Source organism: Scyliorhinus canicula, chromosome 19 (assembly GCF_902713615.1).
Source record: "Scyliorhinus canicula chromosome 19, sScyCan1.1, whole genome shotgun sequence".
Taxonomy (NCBI): domain Eukaryota; kingdom Metazoa; phylum Chordata; class Chondrichthyes; order Carcharhiniformes; family Scyliorhinidae; genus Scyliorhinus; species Scyliorhinus canicula.
This window is the reverse complement of record NC_052164.1, coordinates 3,323-30,008: the sequence shown is the minus strand read 5'-3', so window position 1 is coordinate 30,008 and position 26,686 is coordinate 3,323. Positions and strand designations below refer to the sequence as shown.

Here is a 26,686-nt window from a genome sequence, read left to right as displayed (position 1 = left end):
AGAGTTTTAGATCCTGTGGAGCAGGGATGTTCTGCCTGTGAAAGGCACCTGCTCGCAGTTTTCTGGGCAGTGCAATATTTTTCTTACATAACCGGACTAAACCCCATCACCATCCTCACGGAACACACCCCCACACAACTTTTACTAGACAGACGACTAAAGGACGGTACAGTTAGCCAGATCAGAGCATCCAGATGGACCCTTCTTTTGCAGGGACGGGACATCACAGTAAAAAGGACTAAGACCCACACTTTCTTAGCCGACAACCTCCAGTACCCAGGCACCCCCATGAATGTGAAATCATCTCACCACACCATAACACAGGCCCCATTATTGCTAAAACACCCTTCAGAAAGATAGGAAGTTCACCCCAGAGCCCCAAGCACACAGACACGTGCGCACCCCTAAGGATATATGTGGATGGTTCTTCCACTATATTAGATGGAAAGCGCATTACAGGATGCGGCATTTATGTTGAGGACGCACAGGGACGCGCCCTAGAAGAAATGTCATTAAAACTACCAGGACACTTAGGCGCGCAAGCAGCAGAACTAGTGGCCATTGCATATATAGTTGATCACCCAGATTTGTTTCCCAGCCCAGCAGACATATACTCAGACAGCCTCTATGTCTGTAACAGCCTCACAGAATTCCTACCCCTGTGGAAAGCAAGAGGATTTGTTTCCGCGGACGGTAAACCCCTCCCTTCAGCCCCATTGCTCCGCCACATTTTAGATAAAGCAAAGGACAGGACCTTTGGTATCATTAAAGTAGGAAGTCACCACCTTTCCTCCCCACCTGGAAATGTGAAAGCCGACGCATTGGCTAAAGCAGGTTCCAGGCATGGACATTTTTGGAACCCCCCCCGAAAGCGCCCCAGTGAATGTTGTTCAGGTCTCGCAGACCAATATCGAGGATTTAGAGCAGGCCCAGAAGCAGGACAGTAATCTCAGGGAGATTTTATAAGGAAAATTCCCAGCCCTGTACGATAGGTTTAAAAACGCACTGACCACACATGACGGTGTGGTTCTAAAAGAAACCCTTTATGTGGTTCCTGAACAGGACAGGAATCAGCTTATTTGTTTGTTCCATGATAGTCATGGACATCAGGGAATTGACCCCACTACAGCCCACCTCAGGCAGCTCTGTTGGTGGCCACATTTAAAGGAAGACGTCACTCACTATATAGAAAATTGTCTTATCTGTGCCCAAAACAATCCGGACAGATATGCAAAGAAGGCTCAGCTTAGCCACACCCGCCCCGTTAATGGCCCCTGGACTAACCTCCAGATTGATTTTATAGGACCATTGCCCCCTTGCAGGAATGGTTACAAATATGTGTTAGTAGTTATAGACACATTTACGAAATGGGTAGAGGCATTCCCATTAAGGACAAACACTGCTAAGACTACAGCTAAGATTTTAACCCACCACATCTTTACGAGATGGGGACTCCCCCGCAGCATTGAATCCGACCAAGGTTCCCATTTTATGGGACGTGTCATGAAGAACGTCCTCATGATATTTGGCATTGCCCAAAAATTCCATATCGTATACCACCCCCAGTCAAGTGGTATCGTGGAACGAATGAACCGGACCCTAAAAGCAACCCTCAGAAAAATGGTCCAACAAAACAACACCATTTGGGATTCAGTCCTCCCTTTTGTGTTAATGTTTTTGCGTAATACTGTTTCAACTTCCACAGGTTTCACACCACACACTCTCATGACCGGATGCCCCATGAAAGGCACTCAATTTTTATTAGGGCTTGACTTGGCCAGCCCTGACGTGACGGCCCTCACCCACGAAAATGCAGTAAAACAGTTAGTTGAGAATGTAAAAACGGCTCAGCTAGCAGCCGCAGTAAAATTAGGCACACGAAAGAAACAGAGAAAGCCTGTTTCGATAAGATAGTACATGCGACTGAGTTTGAGGTAGGACAGCAGGTCATGCTATCTATTTACAACCCCAGCACATTTCTGTCGCCAAAGTATTCAGGTCCGTATTCGATTGCAGATAAAGTTAGCCCCTCAGTTTATATGATTAAGTACCCCAACGGGAAGACTGCGTGGTTTCATATAAACCAGCTCCAGGCATACGGCTCGCAGTCTAACCACGCACACCACGTCATGCTCGACGCAGCAGACCACGCCCCACCCACAGCAAACGTATCCATAGCCTCCCCCAGCATGACTGACCCATCCACGGACTCGACCTCGACTCCGCCCCCCAACTCCAGACCCCGCCCCGGAACGCCCACAAGCAGCAGCAGCAGAGACAGCGACTGTGACACAGACGATAGCCACAGCACGCCTCCCTACTATCTCCATGTAACAGGCCCCACACCCAACGAATCTGAACACAACTTGAGTGATCCCTTCCTGATCACATTCCTTAACAGCCCTCACCAAAGACCACCGCCCTGCGATGACGACCCCGACTTCGTTCCCACGGAATTAGACACGACTGTTTGGAACCATAACAATTCGTACAGGCTCGTCCAGAACGACGAGGTGGACCCAAAGTCACACCATGCAGCCTTAGCAATCCTCATTCATACCAGAGTATGGCATCCGGGAGAAGAGGATGACATTGAGTCTGACTCCCAACACGAGAATCCCTTTGCGACCCTGTTCGCAACTGATAACTGAGGTGCCCAGATGATGTTTTAAAAATGAACCGCTTAAGAGAGAAACGGTGTCCTTTCTGATGGAACCTGCACGATTTACGTTGCATGTTTGTTTGTTTGTGTTCTTTGTTTCAGTTAAAACAGCTCGGCTGCCACACGCCCCATTTGTCCGCCGATTCCTTTGAGAACTTGCCGGCATGCTTCGCAGCTGAAAGCGCTGAGAGCTTGCCCGATCCCTATTCGTAACTGCTCTTCTGATTTGAGGATACACTTATCAGCAGAAACCTCTGAGAGCTTGCCAGAACCCTATTCATAACTGCTCTTCTAGTTCGAAGGTAGAACCTTTACAGCAACCCCCCACGATGACTGCATTCTTGCCCATTCTTGTTGGTTACCCAGGCAGTGGACAAATGGCAGTGATTCCCGCCCTGTCTGAGGACCCCCCCTCTGGTCAGCCAAGCTCGGGTACGGCACAGCCCGCCCTACCCGGGGATTCCATCCAAATCTTACCCGTCGCGGCCCATACGCACCTCATTTTGGCTCTTTTGGTTTGTAAAGTTTTGTTTTATTCTAAGGTGACCCTTCGGTTGCCACCCCTCCTGCTATTTACATCCACAAACATTTGGATGGTAAAACGCACAGCCTGCGAGACGGCCCGCACTGGTTCAGTATTTTTGAGTATGTCTGGTCCTGAAATTCGTTTTTTTGAAAAAAAAATGAGGGAGTCACAGATGGTGACCAATTATAATGGGTAATTGGCACTAAAGGACAGACATACTAACGTACAAGATGTTAAACAAGGTAGTAACAGAAACTATGCTTGCTTCCACAGATTTCCAGAAGCTCCAGGAAGAGAACAGAGGAAGAGAAGGAAGAAAAGAGAAGAAAGAAGACACAATGAAGAAAGCCCACGTGTTTTTAGTTATAATTTATATGTGGTTGCGCGCGAACGCGAACCCCCTCACCCCCACTCCACCGGCCGTTAATGATTCACTTCCCCATAGCACCCAGAGCCCAGTGACAACCAACAACACACCATCATGGTGTGAGATGTTTATAACATGGTACTCCTTTTCATACGTGATCAAATCCCTTCTAGAATTGGCGATACTCTGCAGCATCGTGCAGACTATCCGCATGAGAAAATGGTGAAGGAGAGCCTACCGCTCTCGCACCCCGGTTTACAGGATGAGATCCCCTATCTTCGGTTTTCACCAGGCCCCCGAACCCTTGGAGATGTAATAAAGAACTTTTGTTTGTTTGTGCGTCTTTTTGTAAATAAAGAAATGAGTTTCATGTGTGACCGAAAGATTGTACAGCTCTAAGCTTGACTGCCAAGCCAGAGAACATTGTGAATGCTGCTATTATTTGTGTATTGTAAGGAAGCTAGTATGTTTGGATGTTTAAGTGAGTGTAGTTTATAGGAGATAGTTAGAGGTACCGTTTTTTTGTTTTGTAATGCATGTACCTGTTGTGACATAGCACCACTTAGAATTGTCAGTTAAAATTTTCTTGCATAGCTATGGTCAGTGTAGAGGCCATGGAGGAGTGCTCGCTGGGGTCAGGGAATGAAGATGACATAGTTATGTGATCCTTCATGCTTCGCGTTAGGGATCACAAGGAGGGAGTGTAGCCACCTGGGTTGGCCACTTCCCGACTTTAAAATGGAGATTCGCTAAGAACGCAGGGAACAATGGACAGGTACAGGGAAGCAAGCAGAATGCCAAGCTTCCTGTATATTAAGACTCGCAGAAAGCAGACAGCACTGAAACTGATGACCATCTGCATATTGATGAGCGATCCCCGGGAACAATAGCAACAGTTAAGATAATCGAGGCAAATCCAGACTCCTCGGCGCCAGCAGGAGCCAACACAAAAGAAGCCAACGGACACTTAGGAACCGCCCAGCGATCAGGGAACAGCCCCAGTATTGGGAAAATCAAACCAATCATAGAATTTACAGTGCAGAAGGAGGCCTCTTGGCCCATCGAGTCTGCACCGGCTCTTGGAAAGAGCACCCTACCCAAGCCCATACCTCCACCCTATCCCCATAACCCAGTAACCCCACCCAACACTAAGGGTAATTTGGACCCTAAGGGCAATTTAGCATAGCCAATCCACCTAACCTGCACATCTTTGGACTGTGGGAGGAAACCGGAGCACCCGGAGGAAACCCACGCACACACAGGGAGAACGTATAGACTCCGCAGACAATGACCCAAGCCGGAATTCGAACCTGGGACCTTGGAGCTGTGAAGCATTTGTGCTAACCACTATGCTACCGTGCAATCGATTGGAACATGGTCCAATCAATTGGAACCAGGTACGGGGTCTGCCCAAAAGGCACAAAGCCCCTGGGGACTATAAAGTAGAGTCCCCAAGTTCAATTCGGTCTTCTTGGCAGGGTCTCTCAGCAGCTCGAAACAACCCTTGACAGAGACCTGCCTGGCAGCTGCACCAACAAGTAAGTGTCCAATCAACGCACGCTAAGAGATAGGCGCTCCTAACTCTTAGTCCATACCAGCTGGAAGCCTGCAGTCTCAGGATCAAACGAGAGGCCATTGTTCCCTGACCCAGTGGGTTCCTTTCCCAAAGCTAAGTATTGGCCTTTCGTGGTAGAAATAGTCTAGTTCTGTAGTATTTTATGCATGAGTAGCGATTGACTGTGTATATAATAAATGTGTTTTGATTTGAACCTTACTAACTGATGTATTGAGTTATTGATCAGCACTTGAACTTGAACCTCGTGGTGGTATCATAAAGATACCTGGCGACTCTAGAGCAAGGTTATAAAACAGAGCAATTAACTGTAAAGCACACTTAGCAAAACGAGCAACAACGGTCCGCTTTACGGATGGGGAGCTGGTGGTAGGCGGATTTGAGGTCTACCGTTGAGAAGACCCGGTACTGTGCAATCTGATTGACCATTGGGGCCTCACGGTAGCATGGTGGTTAGCATCAATGCTTCACAGCTCCAGGGTCCCAGGTTCGATTCCCGGCTGGGTCACTGTCTGTGTGGAGTCTGCACGTCCTCCCCGTGTGTGCGTGGGTTTCCTCCGGGTGCTCCGGTTTCCTCCCACAGTCCAAAGATGTGCGGGTTAGGTGGATTGGCCATGCTAAATTGCCCGTAGTGTAAGGTTAATTGTTAGGTTATGGGTATACGGGTTACGTGGGTTTAAGTAGGGTGATCATTGTTCGGCACAACATCGAGGGCCGAAGGGCCTGTTCTGTGCTGTACTGTTCTATGTCTATGTTCTATATCAGATATGCGTGGGAGGGTGTAGGCGTTGAGCTGCATGTACCGATTGATGGTCTGGCTGTAGGCCACGACCATTCTGTGTTTCTCCCCAGTTTTAACTACTACCACTTGGGCTCTCCAGGGGCTGTTGCTGGCCTCGATGATGCCTTCCCGAAGCAGCTGCTAGACCTCGGACCTGTTGAAGGTCCTGTCCTGGGTGCTGTACTGTCTGCTCCTGGTGGTGATGGGTTTGCAATCCGGGGTTAGATTTGCGAACAGGGAAGGTGGATCGACCTTCAGGGTCGTGAGGCTGCACACAGTAAGGAGTTGTAGGTACCCGCTGAATTTCAGGGTTAGGCTCTGGAGGTTGCACTGGAAGTCCAGGCCGAGTAGTAGGGCAGCGCAGAGGTTAGGGAGGACGTAGAGGTGGAAGCCGCTGAATTCTACGCCCTGGACCGTGAGTGTGACCGTACAGTACCCCCGGATCGCCATGCAATGGGATCCAGAGGCCAGGGAGATTCTTTGGTTGGCGGGGTGTACCGTGAGGGAGCAGCGCCTTACCATATCCGGGTGGATGAAGCTTTCGGTGCTCCCGGAGTCCAGCAGGCAAGAGGTCACGTGTCCGTCGATTTTAATGCTGGTCGATGCGGTGGCCAGGTTGTGCGGACGAGACTGGTCGATGGTCACTGAGGCGAGTCGTGGTTGCTCATCGCTGGTGTCGGATGATGGGGAGCCCGGGGGGCACAGGTCCTGGAACGCTGGCGGTGCCCATGTGCCGTGGGGGAGACAAGATGGCGGCGCCTGAAGAGCTTGGGGAGGACAAAATGGCAGCGCCCATGTGCCGCACGTGGCGGGGGTTGAAAAAGATGGTGGCATCCATGGGCCGCATGTGTTGCATGGAGGGGAAGATGGCAGCGCCCACTGGCTGCGCTTGGTCTGAGGGAGAGAAGATGGAAGTGCCCACTGGCCGCACGTGGTCCGGGGAGGTGAAGGTGGCAGCGCCCATTGGCCATAAATGAGGGAGGTGGGGGTGATAGCACCAACTGCACGGGCCTGGCACACCGCGGCGAAGTGCCCCTTCTTACCGCAAGCCTTACAAAGGGCAGCGCGGGCCGGGCAGCGTTGGCGGGGGTGTTTTTCTTTTTTGTAAATAATTTTTATTGGAATTTTTGAAAAATAAATATCAACAGAACAATAATAGCAATAACAATAATAAACACTCCCCGGCACCCGTAACAACGCATATAACAAACCCCCCACCCCCCCAAGCCCAATAAACAACAACATAAATTAACAATAAGCAAATTAACTTAAACACTATCCCCCTAAACCCCCCCCCCCTTTCTCCCCCTCCCCCCCGGGTTGCTGCTGCTGCTGACCTAGTTCCTTATCGTTGAGCCAGAAAGTCGAGGAAAGGCTGCCACCTCCTAAAGAACCCTTGTACCGACCCCCTCAGGGCGAATTTGACCCTCTCCAGTTTAATGAATCCCGCCATGTCATTAATCCAGGTCTCCACACTCGGAGGTCTCGCATCTTTCCACTGCAACAAGATCCTCCGCCGGGCTACTAGGGACGCAAAGGCCAAAACATCGGCCTCTTTTGCCTCCTGCACTCCCGGCTCCACTCCAACCCCAAATATCGCGAGTCCCCAGCCTGGCTTGACCCTGGATCCTACTACCCTCGACACCGTCCCCGCCACCCCCTTCCAGAACTCCTCCAGTGCCGGGCATGCCCAGAACATATGGGCATGGTTCACTGGACTCCCCGAACACCTGATGCACCTGTCTTCGCCCCCAAAGAACCTACTCATCCTAGACCCGGACATGTGGGCCCGGTGCAGCACCTTGAACTGGATGAGGCTAAGCTTCGCACATGAAGAGGAGGAGTTCACCCTCTCCAGAGCGTCCGCCCATGTCCCCTCCTCAATCTGCTCCCCCAGCTCCACCTCCCACTTAGCCTTCAGCTCCTCTAACGATGCCTCCTCCACCTCCTGCATCACCTGGTAGATGTCAGACACCTTCCCATCCCCAACCCACACCCCTGAAAGCACCCTATCCCTTACCCCCCCGCAGGGGCAGCAAAGGGAACCCCTCCACCTGTCGCTTAGCAAACGCCTTGACCTGAAGGTACCTGAACATATTCCCCGGGGCGAGCTCAAGCTTCTCCTCCAGTTCACCCAGGCTCGCAAACCTCCCGTCAATGAACAGGTCTCCCAACTTCCTAATGCCCACCCTGTGCCACCCCAGGAACCCGCCATCCATGTTCCCTGGGACAAACCGGTGGTTCCCCCGCAGCGAGGCCTCCACCGAGCCCCCCACTTCCCCCCTGTGTCGCCTCCACTGCCCCCAAATTTTGAGGGTAGCCGCCACCACCGGGCTCGTAGTGTACCTCGTTGGAGGCAGTGGCAACAGCGCCGTTACCAGTGCCTTCAGGCTCGTGCCTCCACATGACGCCATCTCCATCCGTTTCCATGCTGCCCCCTCCCCATCCATTACCCACTTACGTACCATCGAGACGTTAGCCGCCCAATAGTACCCAGAGAGGTTGGGCAGCGCCAGCCCTCCTCTATCCCTGCCCCGCTCCAAAAAGACCCTCCTTACCCTCAAATCCCAGAATGCTGCTGTTCACCCTCCTAAAAAAGGCCCTCGGAATGAAAATGGGGAAGCACTGAAACAAAAACAGAAACCTCGGGAGCACCGTCATTTTAACGGACTGTACTCTACCCGCCAACGACAATGGCAGCATGTCCCACCGTTTAAATTCCTCCTCCATCTGCTCCACCAACCTAGTAAAATTGAGCTTATGCAAAATCCCCCAGCTCCTAGCCATCTGAACCCCCAGGTTCCTAAAACTCCTCATTGCCCTTTTTAGCGGGAGCCTACCAATCCCCTCCTCCTGATCACCCGGGTGTATGACAAACAGCTCACTCTTGCCCAGGTTCAATTTGTAGCCCGAGAAACTCCCAAACTCAGCAAGAATCTCCATCACCTCCGGCATTCCCCCCACTGGGCCTGCTACATACAGCAGCAAGTCGTCCGCATACAGCGACACTCGGTGCTCCTCCCCACCTCGCACCAAACCCCTCCACCTCCCCGACTCCCTGAGAGCCATGGCAAGAGGCTCAATTGCCAACGCAAAAAGCAAGGGGGACAGGGGGCACCCCTGCCTCGTCCCACGTGGGAGCCTGAAGTACTCGGACCTCCTCCCATTTGTCGCTACACTCGCCAACGGGGCCTCGTACCGCAACCTCACCCATTTAATAAACCCCACCCCAAACCCGAACCTCTCCAACACCTCCCGCAAGTACCCCCACTCAACCCTGTCAAAGGCCTTCTCCACATCCAATGCCACCACAATCTCCGCCTCTCCTTCTGCTGCCGGCATCATTATCACATTTAGCAGCCTTCACACGTTAGTGTTCAGCTGCCTCCCCTTCACAAAACCCGTCTGATCTTCATGTACCACCCCCGGGACCCAATCCTCTATTCTAGTGGCCAAGATCTTCGCCAGCAACTTGGCGTCCACATTCAGCAGTGAAATTGGCCTGTATGATCCGCACTGCAAGGGGTCCTTATCACGCTTCAGGATCAGGGAAATCAGCGCCCGAGACATCGTCGGGGGCAAAACACCCCCCTCCCATGCCTCGTTGAAGGTCCTAACCAACAGGGGGCCCAGCAGGTCCACGTACTTCTTATAAAATTCAACCGGGAACCCATCCGGTCCCGGCGCCTTCCCCGACTGCATGTGGCCAATCCCACTGACCAGCTCCTCCAGCTCGATCGGCGGCCCCAGTCCCTCCACCTGCTCCTCCTGCACCCTTGGAAATCGCAGCCTGTCCAAAAACCTCTCCATGCCCCCTCCCACCGCCGGCGGCTCTGACCGGTACAGTTCCCTGTAAAAGTCCCGAAAGACCTCATTGACCTCTGCCCCCTGCCACACCACATTCCCACCCCTATCCTTCACTCCACCAATCTCCCTAGCCGCGTCCCGCTAATGAAGCTGCTGCGCCAACATCCTGCTCGCCTTCTCTCCATACTCATAGACCGCTCCCTGTGCCTTCCTCCACTGAGCTTCCGCCTTTCTGGTGGTCAATAAATCAAACTTGGCCTGCAAGCTAAGCTGCTCCCCCAGCAATCCCTCCTCTGGAACCTCCGCGTACCTCCTATCTACACTCAACAGCTCCCCCACCAGTCTCTCCCTCTCCCTCCTCTACCCCCTCTCCCTATGGGCTCGGATGGAGATCAGCTCCCCCCTAATTACTGCCTTCAGAGCCTCCCACACCATCCCCACCTGGACATCCCCAGTATCATTGACCTCGAGGTACCTCTCGATACATCCCCGAACCCTCCTACACACCTCCTTATCAGCCAACAACCCCACGTCCATATGCCAAAGCGGGAGCTGGTCCCGCACCTCCCCCATCTCCAGATGAAATTGGAAAAGAGGAAGGAGTTACAGGTGAGGTTTGACCAGCTATGTAAAATTATCACCAAACAATAAACATATTGAAACCATGACAAAGATATATCGCTTTGAGTGATCTTTCAGAGTCACTTCCCACTTCAGATCTGACAGCATTGGGCCACATACTATGCCCTATCAGCCAGTGCTTGCAAAACTCAAACCACAGTGTCCAGCATTAAATGTGATTCAGCAGCAGAGCAACATTTGCTAAACACTCCTCCGTGTGCGAAGAACTATGCTGACAATCAATTTTACGATTTACAGGGTGTTCACACTGTAACATATATGCATGTACTGGAAACTACATACATTAATACACAGGCCCCTCTGTTCGCAAATAGAAAGAACATATAACCTATTGTCCCTGTTTCAGCGAAACAAAACAAGGACAGCCATGTCCTGGTTCATTCCTCTGAGAAATCATCATTCCTCATTTCCAGTCAAGCTGCCTGGTTTAAATTTAAAACAATACTTGGAAGTTAACTGTCAGTCACCAGTAAATGATGCTTTCTCCATGGCAATGCCTCCACCAATCAGAGTCCACTTGCCAACCAATTGGACTCTCTTCTCAAACAGTATACATAGAACATAGAACATAGAACACTACAGCGCAGTACGGGCCCTTCGACCCTCGATGTTGCGCCGACCTGTGAAACCATCTGAAGCCTATCTGACCTACACTATTCCATTTTCATCCATATGTCTATCCAGTGACCACTTAAATGCCCTTAAAGTTGGCGAGTCTACTACTGTTGCAGGCAGGGCGTTCCACACCCCTACTACTCTCTGAGTAAAGAAACTGCCTCTGACATCTGTCCTATATCTCTCACCCCTCAATTTAAAGCTATGTCCCCTCGTGTTGGTCATCACCATCCGAGGAAAAAGACTCTCACTGTCCACCCTATCTAACCCTCTGACTATCTTATATGTCTCTATTAAGTCACCTCTCAGCCTTCTCCTCTCTAACGAAAACAACCTCAATTCCCTGAGCCTTTCCTCGTAAGACCTTCCCTCCATACCAGGCAACATCCTAGTAAATCTCCTCTGAACCCTTTCCAAAGCTTCCACATCCTTCCTATAATGTGGTGACCAGAACTGCACGCAGTACTCCAGGTGTGGCCGCACCAGAGTTATGTACAGCTGCAGCATGACCCTGTGGTTCCGAAACTCAATCCCCCTGCTTATAAAGGCTAGCACACCATATGCCTTCTTAACAGCCCTATTAACCTGGGTGGCAACTTTCAAGGATTTATGTACCTGGATGCCGAGATCTCTCTGTTCATCTACACTACCAAGAATCTTGCCATTAGCCCAGTACTCTGCATTCCTGTTACTCCTTCCAAAGTGAACCACCTCACACTTTTCCGCATTAAACTCCATCTGCCACCTCTCAGCCCAGCTCTGCAGCTTATCTATGTCCCTCTGTATCCTATAACATCCTTCAGCACTATCCACAACTCCACCGACCTTCGTGTCATCTGCAAATTTACTAACCCATCCTTCTACACCCTCTTCCAGGTCATTTATAAAAATGACAAACAGCAGTGGCCCCAAAACAGATCCTTGCGGTACACCACTAGTAACTGAACTCCAGGATGAACATTTGCCATCAACCACCACCCTCTGTCTTCTTTCAGCTAGCCAATTACTGATCCAAACCGCTAAATCACCTTCAATTCCATACTTCCTTATTTTCTGCAATAGCCTACCGTGGGGAACCTTATCAAACGCCTTACTGAAATCCATATACACCACATCAACAGCTTTACCCTGATCCACCTGTTTGGTCACCTTCTCAAAAAACTCAATAAGGTTTGTGAGACATGACCTACCCTTCACAAAACCGTGTTGAGTATCGCTAATCAACTTGTTCTTTTCAAGATGATTATAAACCCTATCTCTTATAACCTTTTCCAACATTTTACCCACAACCGAAGTAAGGCTCACAGGTCTATAATTACCATAAGAACATAAGAACTAGGAGCAGGAGTAGGCCATCTGGCCCCTCGAGCCTGCTCCGCCATTCAATTAGATCATGGCTGATCTTTTGTGGACTCAGCTCCACTTTCCGGCCCGAACACCATAACCCTTAATCCCTTTATTCTTCAAAAAACTATCTATCTTTACCTTAAAAACATGTAATGAAGGAGCCTCAACTGCTTCACTGGGCAAGGAATTCCATAGATTCACAACCCTTTGGGTGAAGAAGTTCCTCCTAAACTCAGTCCTAAATCTACTTCCCCTTATTTTGAGGCTATGTCCCCTAGTTCTGCTGTCACCCGCCAGTGGAAACAACCTGCCCGCATCTATCCTATCTATTCCCTTCATAATTTTATCTGTTTCTATAAGATCCCCCCTCATCCTTCTAAATTCCAACGAGTACAGTCCCAGTCTACTCAACCTCTCCTCATAATCCAACCCCTTCAGCTCTGGGATTAACCTAGGGAATCTCCTCTGCACACCCTCCAGCGCCAGTATGTCCTTTCTCAAGTAAGGAGACCAAAACTGAACACAATACTCCAGGTGTGGCCGCACTAACACCTTATACAATTGCAACATAACCTCCCTAGTCTTAAACTCCATCCCTCTAGCAATGAAGGACAAAATTCCATTTGCCTTCTTAATCACCTGTTGCACTTGTAAACCAACCTTCTGTGACTCATGCACTAGCACACCCAAGTCCCCCCCCCCCCCCATGATCAAGTCCCCCACCTCCAGGCAAGGAATGCGGACCAACATACGCCTCATGAAACCAGCATCATCCCAATTTGGGGCGTACACATTTACCAACACCACCCTCTCCCCCTGCAGCTTACCGCTCACCATCACATATCTGCCGCCACTATCAGCCACAACCTCAGACGCCTCAAACGCCACCCTCTTCCCCACCAGGATTGCCACCCCCCCAGTTCTTCGAGTTGAGCCCTGAATGGAAAACCTGCCCCACCCACCCCTTCCTCAGACGGACCTGGTCCGCCACCTTCAGGTGGGTCTCCTGGAGCATGGCCACGTCCGCCTTCAGCCCCTTCAGATGCGAAAACACCCGGGCCCGCTTAAGCCCATTCAACCCCCTCACGTTCCACGTAATCAGCCGGATCAGGGGGCACCCCGCCCCCCTCCCCCGTCGACTAGCCATAGCCCACCGACAGCTCGCCCCTGGCCAGCACCCATTCGGCCCTTTTCCCACGGCGATAGAACCTCACCCCGACTCCCCCGACCCGCACCAACTCCTCCCTAGCCAATCCAGCAGCAACCCGGTATCACCCCCCCCCCCCTCACCCAAGGTTAGGACCCCTCCTAGCCGCAACTCTCCCTCCACAGTACTCCCGTGAGCCAGCTGACTTCTGCTGACCCCGGCAGCTCCCGCCCTAACTCCGACCCCTCCCGGTATAAGGTCTTCCCTCCTCCGCTGCATCAGCTCCTTGGCACCGCTTCAGCGCGGGAAAACGGATCTGATAGCCACGCCCCACGCCACCAGCTCCACCCCCTCGCCCCGCAGCACGGGAAACCAGAGAAAAGCCCACGCTTTCACACTGCCCCACCCCACCAACGCAGCTCCCAAACAGCAGTCCCAACCCATCCACCAACTCCGTACAAACAAAGACACAGATCAACCACAAACCCCAATACCCCCCTTTTTTAAAAATAAATTTAGAGTACCCAATTATTTTTTCCAATTAAGGGGTAATTTAGCGTGGCCAATTCACCTAACCTGCACATTTTTGGGTTGTGGGGGCGAAACCCAGGCAGACACGGGGAGAATGTGCAAACTCCACACGGACAGTGACCCGGGTTTCGAACTCGGGTCCTCAGCGCCGTGGGCAGCAATGCTAACCACTGTGCCACCGTGCTGCCCTCCCAATACCCCCCTTAAAACACAAAACCATAACCAACATCATCCGAAAGCGAGAGAAAAAACAGAAACAAACAGAATAACCAGCAACAGCATAAACAGTGATACAAAAATAGAAAAACTCCCACAGCCCCCAATCTCTAGTTCGAGTCCAACTTTTCAGCCTGCACAAAGGCCCACGCTTCCTCCGGGGACTCAAAGTAGTAATGCCGGTCCTTGTAGGTGACCCACAGGCGGCAACATGCCGAACTTCACCTGCTTTCCGTGGAGCTCCGCCTTCGTCCGGTTAAACCCGGCTCTCCGCTTGGCCACCTCCGCACTCCAGTCCTGGTAGATACGCATTACCGAATTCTCCCACTTGCTACTCCTCACCTTCTTGGCCCATCGGAGAACACACTCCCGGTCACTGAACCGATGGAACCGCACCAGCACCGCCCGCGGGGGTTCATTCGCCTTAGGCCGCCTGGCCAGTACTCTGTGGGCCCCCTCCAGTTCCAGGGGCAGATGGAAGGATCCTGCCCCCACCAGCGAGTTCAGCATCACGGCCACATAGGCCGGCAGGTCCGACCCCTCCAGCCCCTCCTCGAGGCCCAGGATCCGCAGGTTCTTCCTCCGTGACCGAAACTCCATCTCCTCGAACCAATCTTGCCACTTTTTATGAAGCGCCTCGTGTATCTCCACCTTCCCCACGAGGGCCGAAACCTCCTCCTCGCGCTCAGAGGCCTGCTACTGCAACTCAAGTATCGCTGCACCCTGGGTTGTCTGGGTCTTCAGCAGCTTACTAGTCATTACCTTCAGGGATTCCAACAACTCCCCTTTCAGCTCTGTAAAATAGCGCAGAAGGGCCGCCTGCTGCTCCTCCGCCCACTGCCTCCACTCCTCAGGGTCTCCACCGGCCGCCATTTTGTCCACTTTCCCCCGCTTTTCTAGGGGAGCTGCTGCCGTTTTTCTCCTCGCCCCACTCCGAGTCCGCACCATAAATCCCGGGGGGTTTTTGCTCCAGACCCCTTTATCCACCGGGAATCATTGAATCAGCGCCGTTTGGGGCCCTTAAAAGAGCCCACAAGTCCTATTAAAGCGGGAGCTGCCGAACTTGCCGCTTAGCTCCGCATAGCCGCAACCGGAAGTCCGGCGTGGGTGTTTATGCTGGCCACAAAAGTAACATCGGGGACCCCCGGGGTTCGCTGGCTGGCGTGTGACGCAGGCGTATTGGCTGGGTAAGGCCCCCTCTGGGGCGGCCGTCAGTGGGGTCCACGTGCGTAGGAGGGGAGGGCCGCGCGGCTGGGGGTGTAGGCCTGAACATTGCGCGAGGCGACCGTCATAGAGAGCGCTAGTTTCTTTGTCTCTGCGAGATCAAATGTGGCCGCTTCTAAAAGTCGCTGGCGTATGAGGTCCGACCCAATCCCCATAACAAAAGCGTCCCGCATAAGGAGGTTAGAATGTTCAGTGGCTGTAACGGCCTGACAGTCACAGTCCTGGACTAGTGGGATTAGGGCCCACCAGAAGTCTTCTATGGACTCACCAGGGAACTGAGAGCGAGTGGCGTGTACGTGTCTGGTGAAGAGCATGTTTGTCTGCTGGGCATAATTTTCTTTAAGTAGTGCTGTGGCTTTGTTGTAGTTCGGCATGTCCTGGATCAGCGGAAAAACATTGGAGCTCAACCTCGGGTATAGTATCTGTATTTTCTGAGCCTCTGGAACAGGGTTAGGTGCAGACCTGATGTACACCTCAAAACAAGCCAGCCAGTGTTGCAAGTCCTTTTTGGCGTCGCTTGATTGCGGATCCAGCTGCAGGCGATCCGGCTTGATACGGAGGTCCATCTTCTGAAGATCTTAGAGCAATAAATTGATGCACGAACAATTGCACAAAGACGAGAGTTGAATACAACTGAGGCTTTATTGCTCTAAGATGTGTGGCCTCCTACAGCAGCTGGCGAAATAGCTGTAACATGGAGGACACACAAATTTATACCCCGCCTACTGGGCGGAGCCAGCAGGCAGGGACTACCGCCATACATGTAGTAGAGGTCCTACCATACATCACCTAATATAGGTGCAACAGTGGTTTACCACACTCCTCAAGTCTGTAGGAGCATGAAGGGGGGCCACTTACCACACTGAACTTGTTACACAGGAACAGGAGGATGTCATTCGGTCCTTTGAGCTTGTGGAACAGAATGAGGCAATTCAGCCCCTCAGGCATGCTGTGATCACAGCTGATCTGTATCTTTGCTCCATTACCAGGGGAATGTAATAAATCTCTCCTTATCTCAAATACAACCTATAACAAGCTGCTCTCTGTCCTAATATAGCACAGGCAGCACGGTAGCACAAGTGGATAGCACTGTGGCTTCACAGCGTCAGGGTCACAGGTTTGATTCCCTGCTGGGTCACCGTGTGTGTGGAGTCTGCGCGTTCTCCCTGTGTCTGCGTGCGTTTCCTCCATAGAACATAGAACATAGAACGATACAGCGCAGTACAGGCCCTTCGGCCCTCGATGTTGCACCGACATGGAAAAAATCTAAAGGCCATCTAACCTACACTATGCCCTTATCATCCATATGCTTATCCAATAAGTTTTTTAATGCCCTCAATGTTCGCGTGTTCACTACTGTTGCAGGTAGGGCATTCCACGGCCTCACCACTCTTTGCGTAAAAAACCCACCTCTGACCTCTGTCCTATATCTATTACCCCTCAATTTATGGCTATGTCCCCTCGTGCTAGCCACCTCCATCCGCGGGAGAAGGCTCTCGCTGTCCACCCTATCTAACCCTCTGATCATTTTGTATGCCTCTATTAAGTCATCTCTTAACCTTCTTCTCTCTAACGAAAACAACCTCAAGTCCATCAGCCTTTCCTCATAAGATTTTCCCTCCATACCAGGCAACATCCTGGTAAATCTCCTCTGCACCCGTTCCAAAGCTTCCACGTCCTTCCTATAATGAGGTGACCAGAACTGTACGCAATACTCCAAATGCGGCCGTACTAGAGTTTTGTACAACTGCAAAATGACCTCATGGCTCCGGAACTCAATCCCTCTACCAATAAAGGCCATCACACCATAGGCCTTCTTCACAACCCTATCAACCTGGGTGGCAACTTTCAGGGATCTATGTACATGGACACCGAGATCCCTCTGCTCATCCACACTACCAAGAATTTTACCATTAGCCAAATATTCCTCATTCCTGTTATTCTTTCCAAAGTGAATCACCTCACACTTCTCCACATTAAACTCCATTTGCCACCTCTCAGCCCAGCTCTGCAGCTTATCTATGTCCCTCTGTAACCTGCAACATCCTTCCGCACTGTCTACAACTCCACCGACTTTAGTGTTGTCTGCAAATTTACTCACCCATCCTTCTGCGCCCTCCTCTAGGTCATTTATAAAAATGACAAACAGCAACGGCCCCAGAACAGATCCTTGCGGTACGCCACTCGTAACTGAACTCCATTCTGAACATTTCCCATCAACTACCACTCTCTGTCTTCTTTCAACTAGCCAATTTCTGATCCACATCTCTAAATCACCCTCAATCCCCAGCCTCCGTATTTTCTGCAATAGCCGACCGTGGGGAACCTTATCAAACGCTTTACTGAAATCCATATACACCACATCAACTGCTCTACCCTCGTCTACCTGTTCAGTCACCTTCTCAAAGAACTCGATAAGGTTTGTGAGGCATGACCTACCCTTCACAAAACCATGCTGACTATCCCTAATCATATTATTCCTATCTAGATGATTATAAATCGTATCTTTTATAATCCTCTCCAAGACTTTACCCACCACAGACGTTAGGCTCACCGGCCTATAGTTACCAGGATTATCTCTACTCCCCTTCTTGAACAAAGGGACCACATTTGCTATCTTCCAGTCCTCTGGCACTATTCATGTAGCCAATGATGACCTAAAAATCAAAGCCAAAGGCTCAGCAATCTCTTCCCTGGCTTCCCAGAGAATCCTAGGATAAATCCCATCCGGCCCCGGGGACTTATCTATTTTCACCTTCTCCAGAATTGCCAACACTTCTTCCCTACGCACCTCAATGCCATCTATTCTAATATCCTGGGTCTCAGCATTCTCCTCCACAATATTATCTTTTTCTTGAGTGAATACTGACGAAAAGTATTCATTTAGTATCTCGCTTATCTCCTCAGCCTCCACACACAACTTCCCACCACTGTCCTTGACTGGCCCTACTCTTACCCTAGTCATTCTTTTATTCCTGACATACCTATAGAAAGCTTTTGGGTTTTCCTTGATCCTACCTGCCAAAGACTTCTCATGTCCCCTCCTTGCTCGTCTCAGCTCTCTCTTTAGAACCTTCCTCGCTTCCTTGTAAATATCAAGCGCCCCAACTGAAACTTCACGCCTCATCTTCACATAGGCCTCCTTCTTCCTCTTAACAAGAGATTCCACTTCTTTGGTAAACCACGGTTCCCTCGCTCGACCCCTTCCTCCCTGCCTGACTGGTACGTGCTTATCAAGAACATGCAATAGCTGTTCCTTGAACAAGCTCCACATATCCAGTGTGCCCAACCCTTGCAGCCTACTTCTCCAACCAACACATCCTAAGTCATGTCTAATGGCATCATAATTGCCCTTCCCCCAGCTATAACTCTTGCCCTGCGGGGTATACGTATCCCTTTCCATCACTAACGTAAAGGTCACCGAATTGTGGTCACTGTTTCCAAAGTGCTCCGGGTGCTCCGGTTTCCTCCCACAGTCCAGGCACAGGTTGGGTGGATTGGCCATGCTAAATTGCCCTTAGTGTCCAAAAAGGTTAGGAGGGGTTATTGGGTTACGGGGATAGGGTGGAAGTGATGGCTTAAGTGGGTCGGTGCAGACTCGAGTAGCCGAATGGCCTCCTTCTGCACTGTATGTTTTATAAAAGCAAAATATTGCGGATGCTGAAAACCTAAAATAAAACAGAAAATACTGGAAAAACCCAGCAGGTGTGGAAGCATCTGTAGAGAGAGAAACAGAATAAATGTTTTGAGTCTGTATGACTGTATGACTCTCTCTATCCTTCCCAACTAATGTGATGGTAACAAAAAGATGATTCTCTTTGCCAGGTTTTTACAAACCAGTCATTGTCCACCGAGATCTAACCAGTCACAACGTCCTGGTAAAGGAAGGTGGAAGTTGTGTCATCAGTGACTTTGGTGTTGCAGCTGCAATGAGCAGCCATGGTGCGGAGACCTGCAAAACCACCCGGATATACACGGTAAATTAATAGATGTATCTGCTTCCTGCAGTACAAAATTTAATTAGAACTACAAACAAACATTACTGTGGTAACCAATTGTTACAGAGAGTAGCGGAAGGTCTCAGGGAAGAAAGGAAAGCTGGCTCTGATGATGGGGCGAGAGGGATGGAGCCAGGACATTTTTTCCCCCAGAGATATAGGGTGCAATCCTCCAGCCACGCTGCGCCGGAGAAGCAGCTTGGCGCGGCACAGCGTGGACGTTGAAAACCGGGAGACTCCGCTCCCGGGATCTACCTGGCTCACAACGCATCGCGAGATTTACCGCAATCGTACGAGATCTCACTTTTTGGGAAATCTGCATATCAGAGCGAGGAAGTTAGCCTCACTCTAATGCGCACATTCCCGAGGTACCTGAGGCTTTGAGATTCAATCCTTTTGCTCGGCGATCTCAGGCGAGCACCATTTGATGCTGGGACCAGATGTAAGGGCACTCGTGAGAGTCTCCAAGGGGATCAGAAGCCCATGTTGCGTGCCCATGGGGCAGGGTGGTGCACTGGCATTGCCGGTGCCACCTGGGCATCCTGGCAGTGCCACCTGCATGCCAGCCTGACACTGCCAAGGTGGCACTGCTGGCAGGGGCACTGCCAGGTTGGGTGTGCCAAGCTGACATTTTTTGCACGCGTGCGATTGGGCTGGGGTTTCCCGGCGTGGGTGTTTGGGGTGGGGGGAGGTCGGGGATTCTTTTGGGGGCCTCTGAGATTGGGAGGCCATTTAAAAATGACGTCCTGATCTCTCGTTGCAATGGGGAGTTCCGGCAAGCGGAGCTCTACGTTGTAAAAAACGGGACTATGTGTATTCCCTGTTTAGGCCCCTTAATCAAAGCGAGTACGTTAAATAGCCTCGTGTTTCTCAGCACTGCGAGTGCCGGGAAACACGCAGCTAAATACATTCGCTCGGGGACTTTGTTCCCTTTGGGAAGATCGAGCTCATACTTTATTCATGAAATTTGTAAAGCTATGGAATCACAGAACAACAGATCTGTCACAGAGCAAAAGGCTCATTGTATCTGCACCAGCTTCCCGAATGAGCATTTCACCTATTGTCACACCCCTTCCTTCTCCCCGTGATCCTAGACATTCTTCCTTTTCAGATAACAGTCCAATATCTTTTGAATTTCATGACTGAACCTGCTGTGGTGAACGTATGCTATTACAATTCACCACTGTACTGTGTTGTATTATGTTGATGCCGTTGTGGGCTCCGCCTGTGGCTCCGCCCCCTCGGGGGGGGGGGTGGCTGTAGGCACTCAGTACAGAGCAGTCGCAGGCAGGCACAGATCTAGCTGATTAAAACCACTGTTCACTTCTACTAAATGTCTCGTATGAATTGATGGTCGTATCATCTGCTTTCACCACATTCTCAGGCATTGCATTCCAGATCATAACCATTTATTGCATGAAAATCTTTTCCCTCATGTTGCGTTTGCTTTGTTTGCTCATTCTTTCATTTTGTGCTCTCTCTCATCCTGATCCTTTTCATCTGATACATGACAAAACAGTTCAAATATATTAGATGGGGGGGGGGGGGGGGGGGGGAGAAAGTGTCAGTGTGTTAGGCTACAGACAATGAAGTAAATAGGAATAGCAGTGATGCACTGTCACAGGATGTTAGTTCTCTCTTAACTCCAAGAATTGGTGCTCCGAGTACCTTGGACTAAATGGGATGAAGGCTGGGGTTGTAAATTTACTCACGAATCTGACAGCACAGATCAGAAAGGGGGCAACAACCCTTTGTACCCGGGGACCCCTAGAGCAAGAAAGGTTCAGCAGTTGAATAGACTACACAAGCAATGGGTAAATGTTTATTGTTTCAGACAGAAACATCACTCTTGTGTTTGGCTTCCATCTTTCTGCAGGTGGGGACACACCGTTATATGGCCCCTGAAATTCTGGATGGTTCCATTAACCTGCGGGACTGTGCGTCCACTCTGAAACAGGCAGACGTATATTCACTGGCTCTCATTCTGTGGGAAATCTTCATGAAATGTACTGACCTTTTCTCTGGTGAGCAACCGACAAGACAAGAGAGTCAAGGGTTCAGGGGACAGGCTTGAAGGGCCAAATGGCCTATCCCACTCCTGTTTCTTATGTTCTTATGTACAATGAAGAAAGGGTTAGGCTTTGACTAAAATCTTACTTCAATTCCAACACGCAATCAGAGAAATCTAGTTCTCCCCCTCCCTTACAATTTACAGCTTGTAAACATTTTTCATTATTGCATTCAGTACTGAGGGAGCGCTGCACTGTCAGAGGGTCAGTACTGAGGGAGTGCTGCACTGTCAGAGGGTCAGTACTGAGGGAGTGCTGCACTGTCAGAGGGTCAGTACTGAGGGAGCACTGAACTGTCAGTGGGTCAGGACTAAAGGAGTGTTGCACTTTTAGAGGGTCAGTACTGAAGGAGTGCAGGGCTGTGGGAGCCAGTACTGATGATGTGTTGCACTGTTGGAGGGCCAGTATTAATAATAGTAATCTTTATTGTCACAAGTGGGCTTACACTGCAATGAAGTTACTGTGAAAATCCCCTAGTCGCCTGTTCAGGTACATTGAGGGACAATTCAATATGTTCAAATTACCTAACAGCACGTCTTGCGGGACTGTGGGAGGAAACCGGAGCACCTGGAGGAAACCCATGCAGACATGGGGAGAATGTGCAGACTCCGCACAGACAGTGACCTAAGACCGGAATCAAACCTGGGACCCTGGCGCTGTGAAACAACAGTGCTACCCACTGTGCTATTGTGCAGGGACTGTTGTACTGCAAATTCATTCTTGCCCATGTCCTACTGCTAATTTCTCTTCTATCCACTCTTGGATCCCTCTTTGATTTCACAGTGTGTTTGGTTTTCTACAGGTGGGTCTGTGCCCGACTTCCAAGCTGCATTTGAAGCCGAGACAGGGAGAAATCCGACATTTGAACAGATGGTGACAATTGTGTCGATAATGAGACAGAGACCTAAATTCCCAGCAAACTGGAATAAATGCTACATGGTTTGTAAATATGGCATGGAGTTGATGGGCCGAATGGCTTTCACTTGCCAGAACGTTTCTATGACAATTTCTATATGTTTGAAATCTCTCAGCCTTTATCATATTGAAAAATATATAAATCAATTTCACAACTAACAACTTAGAACATTCATCCATGTTGTTTAAACTATCAACAATTTGAGCTACAAGGTATTTACAGAGCAAGACATTGCATCCCAGATGAGAAACCCAACAATTTGCAACTTGTAAAACTGTGAGGAAAGGGTACTTCACCCCAGGAGTGATGACTCTGCCCAATAGGTAACTTTAATGTGAAAACAAACTTTAATTTAAACACAGAATCAATCACATTAGCAACAAAGAAACAGCTTTACAGTTGACAGTTCAAACATTTCTTAAATAAAAGGAAAAACTCCCTACACCTGCAACTATATCTCTATGTATAGTTCAAAAACCACTTACAAATAAAGGTAACAAACAGGATTACTTATTTCTATGTGGATACCTTTGGAGAAAGACCCTTTCAGGAACAACTTGAAAATTCTTCCATCTTGTCAGATATGTCTGTTCACATGAAAATCCTATGGCAAAATTGCAAAACGACAGACAAACCTGGCTTTTCCTATTAATTACATCCTCTGTATCCCAAGCATAAGGCATTCTTCAGTCTCCTCCCATTAAGGTGGCTCATGCCCTGCTTAACTAGGACTCAACGCAATCCCTCATATCTACACCCCAGGGCCCTCCTAAACATAAACAATATATCATATGTAAACAAGTAAATGGTTAAATTCAATTATTATCTCACTGTTACGACTAATTAATCATAGCTTTAGAAGACATGCTGCCTGTGAGTATTTTAACCGGGGTTTTTTAACAACATTACGGCAACAAACTACAACACATAATATACAAACATTTCTTACATTCATCACAATTGATACTAATTTGATTTGCCTAATCTATGTGCAAATTAAAATCACCCCCTCATTACAGATGCCCTTTATCGCATGTGTCTCTAATTTCTTGTTTAACACCATTCCCAACATCACCACTACAGCTTGGGGTCTATTTACAACCCCCACTAATGTTTTTTGCCTCTTGGTGTTTCTCAATTCTATGCATACAGACTCCATATTTTCAGAGCTAATATCCTTCCTCACTATTGCGTTAATTTCCTCTTTAATCAGCAATATAACTCTGTCTGCCTTTCTTAAATACTGAATACCCCTCCATGGTCAGTTGCCATCCCTGGTCATCCACAGTCATGTCTCTGTAATCCCATGGGCGGCAAGGAGGTGCAGTGGTTAGCACTGCTGCCTCACGGTGCTGAAGGCCAAGTTCAATCCCAGCTCCAGGTCACGGCCGGTGTTGGGTTTGGACATTCTCCACGTGTCTGGGTGGGTCTCACCCCCACCACCCAAAGATGTACAGGGTAGGTGGATTGGCCACATTAAATTGCACTTAATTGAAAAAAAAATGAAATGGGTGTTTCAAATTTTTAAAAAAAATGTCTCTGTATTCACGATTATATCATACCTGTTTACATCTATTTGCACGTTGAATTCATCCATTTTATTGTGAATGTTCCGTATATTAAAGTACAAAGCCTTAAGGATTGTCTTTTAATCATTCCTTGTCTTGTTCCCATTATTTTTCACTGTGGCCCATTTGATCCTGGCCCTTGATTTCTCTGCCTATCACTTTTCTTATTCCCCTTTCTGCCTTTTATTCTTGTCCGGGATTTCCCCTCCTATGACTCCTTGCATAGGTTCGCACCTCCCTGCCATTTTAGTTTAAACCTTCCCCAACCACTCTAGCAAATACTCCCCCGAGGACATCACACCCAGTTGAGCTTAGTTTGCACTGTTCCCACCTCCCCAGAACCTGTTCCAATGTCCCAGGAATCTGAAACCCTTCCCCTTGCACCCTCCCTTCAGCCTTGTATCTGCTTTATCCTGCTATTTCTGCTCTGACTAGTATGTGTCACCAATAGTAATCCTGAAGTCACTACCTTTGAGGTCCTACTTCCCAACTTGCTTCCTAGCATCTTATATTCTGCCTTTACAACCTCATCCCATTATATTAACTTATGTCATTTGCATCAGTGTGTCCCGTGATCACTGGCCATTCACCCTCCCCTTCAGAATGTTCTCTTGTTCTGCCTGGTGGTCACCCATTCCCGTCCTGCCTGTGGAGTCTTAACCTGCAGTTTGATCACCTCTCTCTAACTGCTATCCACGATATTCTACACAATGTGGGTGCTCCAAAGTGCCCCCAACCTCCGCTCCAGGCTTCGAGGAGCTGTAGCTGGAGACACTTCCTACACATATGCTGGTCCCGGGCACTGGATGTGTTCCTTGATTCTCATGTAGAAAAGGAGGAACACACCACAGCTTTGAGCCCCCCTACCATGACTCACCCATTTAAAATAAGTCTTTTAGAAGATGCCTAAAATAAAATAAGATCAATTAGCCTGGGGTCCTTCTTCCCTGCTCCTTATTATTGCAGAATATAGCCCTTACAAACCATAAATGAAAAAAATAAAGTTCTTATGAATTATAAGTGATAAAAATCATAAATACGTGCCTCACTGTATTCACCCAATCAGCTTTTTCTACTTGCCCCACGTCACTTTTGAATCCTGACATCACCTCAGGAGCTCCACACTCCAAGTTAGCACTCAGATTTCAAACTGCAGTCTCACACTGTTTACAATCTTCTCTCACATTCTCCTCTAGGTGCTGCTGACTCTCGGTCCCAATGTCCTCTTCTTTCACTCTCCTCTTGGTGATGCTTAAACATTTCCTGACTTTGTTGTCTGTTCGATTTGCAGTGCATATTGGAAACCATCAGAGATTGCTGGGACCATGATTCTGATGCCCGCCTTACAGCTCAGTGTGTGGAACAGAGGATGAAGAATTTTGTTGAACATTTGCAACAGGAGCTGCCAAATTCCAATTAATCTGCGTAAAACGTGATTGAATTTAGCAGCGTGAATCTGTATCCCAGTTAATTGAAAAATCTCTATTGACAGGCACTGCAGCCTATTCACTGATGACTCCACATTCAGTAATGTCTTTTTAGATCTGCCTATCAAAAACATCACCGGTGTCTTTGATCACTTTCCATCTGTGCTCGATTCTCCTCAGTTAGAGGGGCTTTGAGATATTCTACTGTTTCTGAAGTGTATTGATCCTATCCTGATCGTATTAAAGGCTCTAAAGGTACACATGTATAAAATAAATCAGTTTTTCCTGCTGTATAGCTTATTTAGTTTGAGTTTCCTGTGAGACAACATTTTTATTTCACTAAGTATCTGTCTCGGGCACAAATGTTTGATACCGGTTAGACGCAGAGACAAAATTGTGGAAGTGGGACATTTAACATTCGCCCAAGACAGATGAGGTCGTGGTTTAATGCCCCATCTGAAAGAAAGCACTTCAGACAGTGTGGTGCTCCCTCAATGCTGATCATGTGACAGTGCAGTTCTCCATCAATACTGACCTCTGAAGTTTAGTTTTCCCCATATACTGCGCCACTGCAGGTGCAGAACTCGTTCAGTACTGGCCCTTTGTCAATGCAATGGAATGGCACACTGTCTCTAGGCCAATAGTATATGAGTGATGCCCTGTCAGAGCGTCAGTATTGAGGAAGTGCTGCACTGTCATCGGGTCAGTACAGAGGGAGCACTGCACTGCGTGATGAATGAAGTGCGCAAATACTTGCACAGTTTAGGAGCCAATAAGTGGCTTCAAATTGCATAATTCCATCTAATTTTTAGGGTTAGGTTCAGGGTTAGGGTTCAGGTTAGGTGGTGTAAAAAGTGTCAAAAATTTCTCACGGCGCTTCACGAAACAATGCTGACTTGCTGCCGCTCGGCCGAATTAGGGTTAGGGTGACAGTGTGTGAAAGAGGGTGAGGGAGGGTGAAAGGGGGTGATGGAGGGTGAAGGAAGGTGAAAGAGGGTTAAAGAGTGCAAGAGGGTGAAGGAGGGTGAAAGAGGACTGTTGGAACCAACAATTCTACGGACACGTGCTTGTAGGATTAGAATAACGGTTTTAATATACTCACAACAGAGCCAGCCGGTTAGCCATTGAACGTTCGGTGAACTGGCTGGCTGACCATGTGGCACTGATCTTTATACAGCAGCTCCAGGGGGAGGAGTCCTGGACAGAGCCAAGGGAGAAGCCCAGTACAATTCTCGAGCATTCCCAGAGCTACTCCCCCTGGTGGTCAGGT

At 49.3% G+C, this 26,686-nt stretch overlaps 1 protein-coding gene across 1 annotated transcript in view; it reads left to right on the top strand.

Annotated features, from left to right (window-relative positions):
- Positions 1-25,709, top strand: part of LOC119954161 (bone morphogenetic protein receptor type-2-like) — a 96,320-nt gene extending 70,611 nt beyond the window's left edge. The window contains exons 8-11 of the mRNA XM_038779121.1: positions 19,264-19,415; positions 21,313-21,460; positions 22,308-22,444; positions 25,281-25,709. Of these exons, the coding sequence (XP_038635049.1) occupies positions 19,264-19,415; positions 21,313-21,460; positions 22,308-22,444; positions 25,281-25,409 (566 nt within the window). The 3' untranslated portion in view covers positions 25,410-25,709. The remainder of the gene's footprint in view (positions 1-19,263; positions 19,416-21,312; positions 21,461-22,307; positions 22,445-25,280) is intronic.
- Positions 25,710-26,686: the final 977 nt, after the last annotated feature.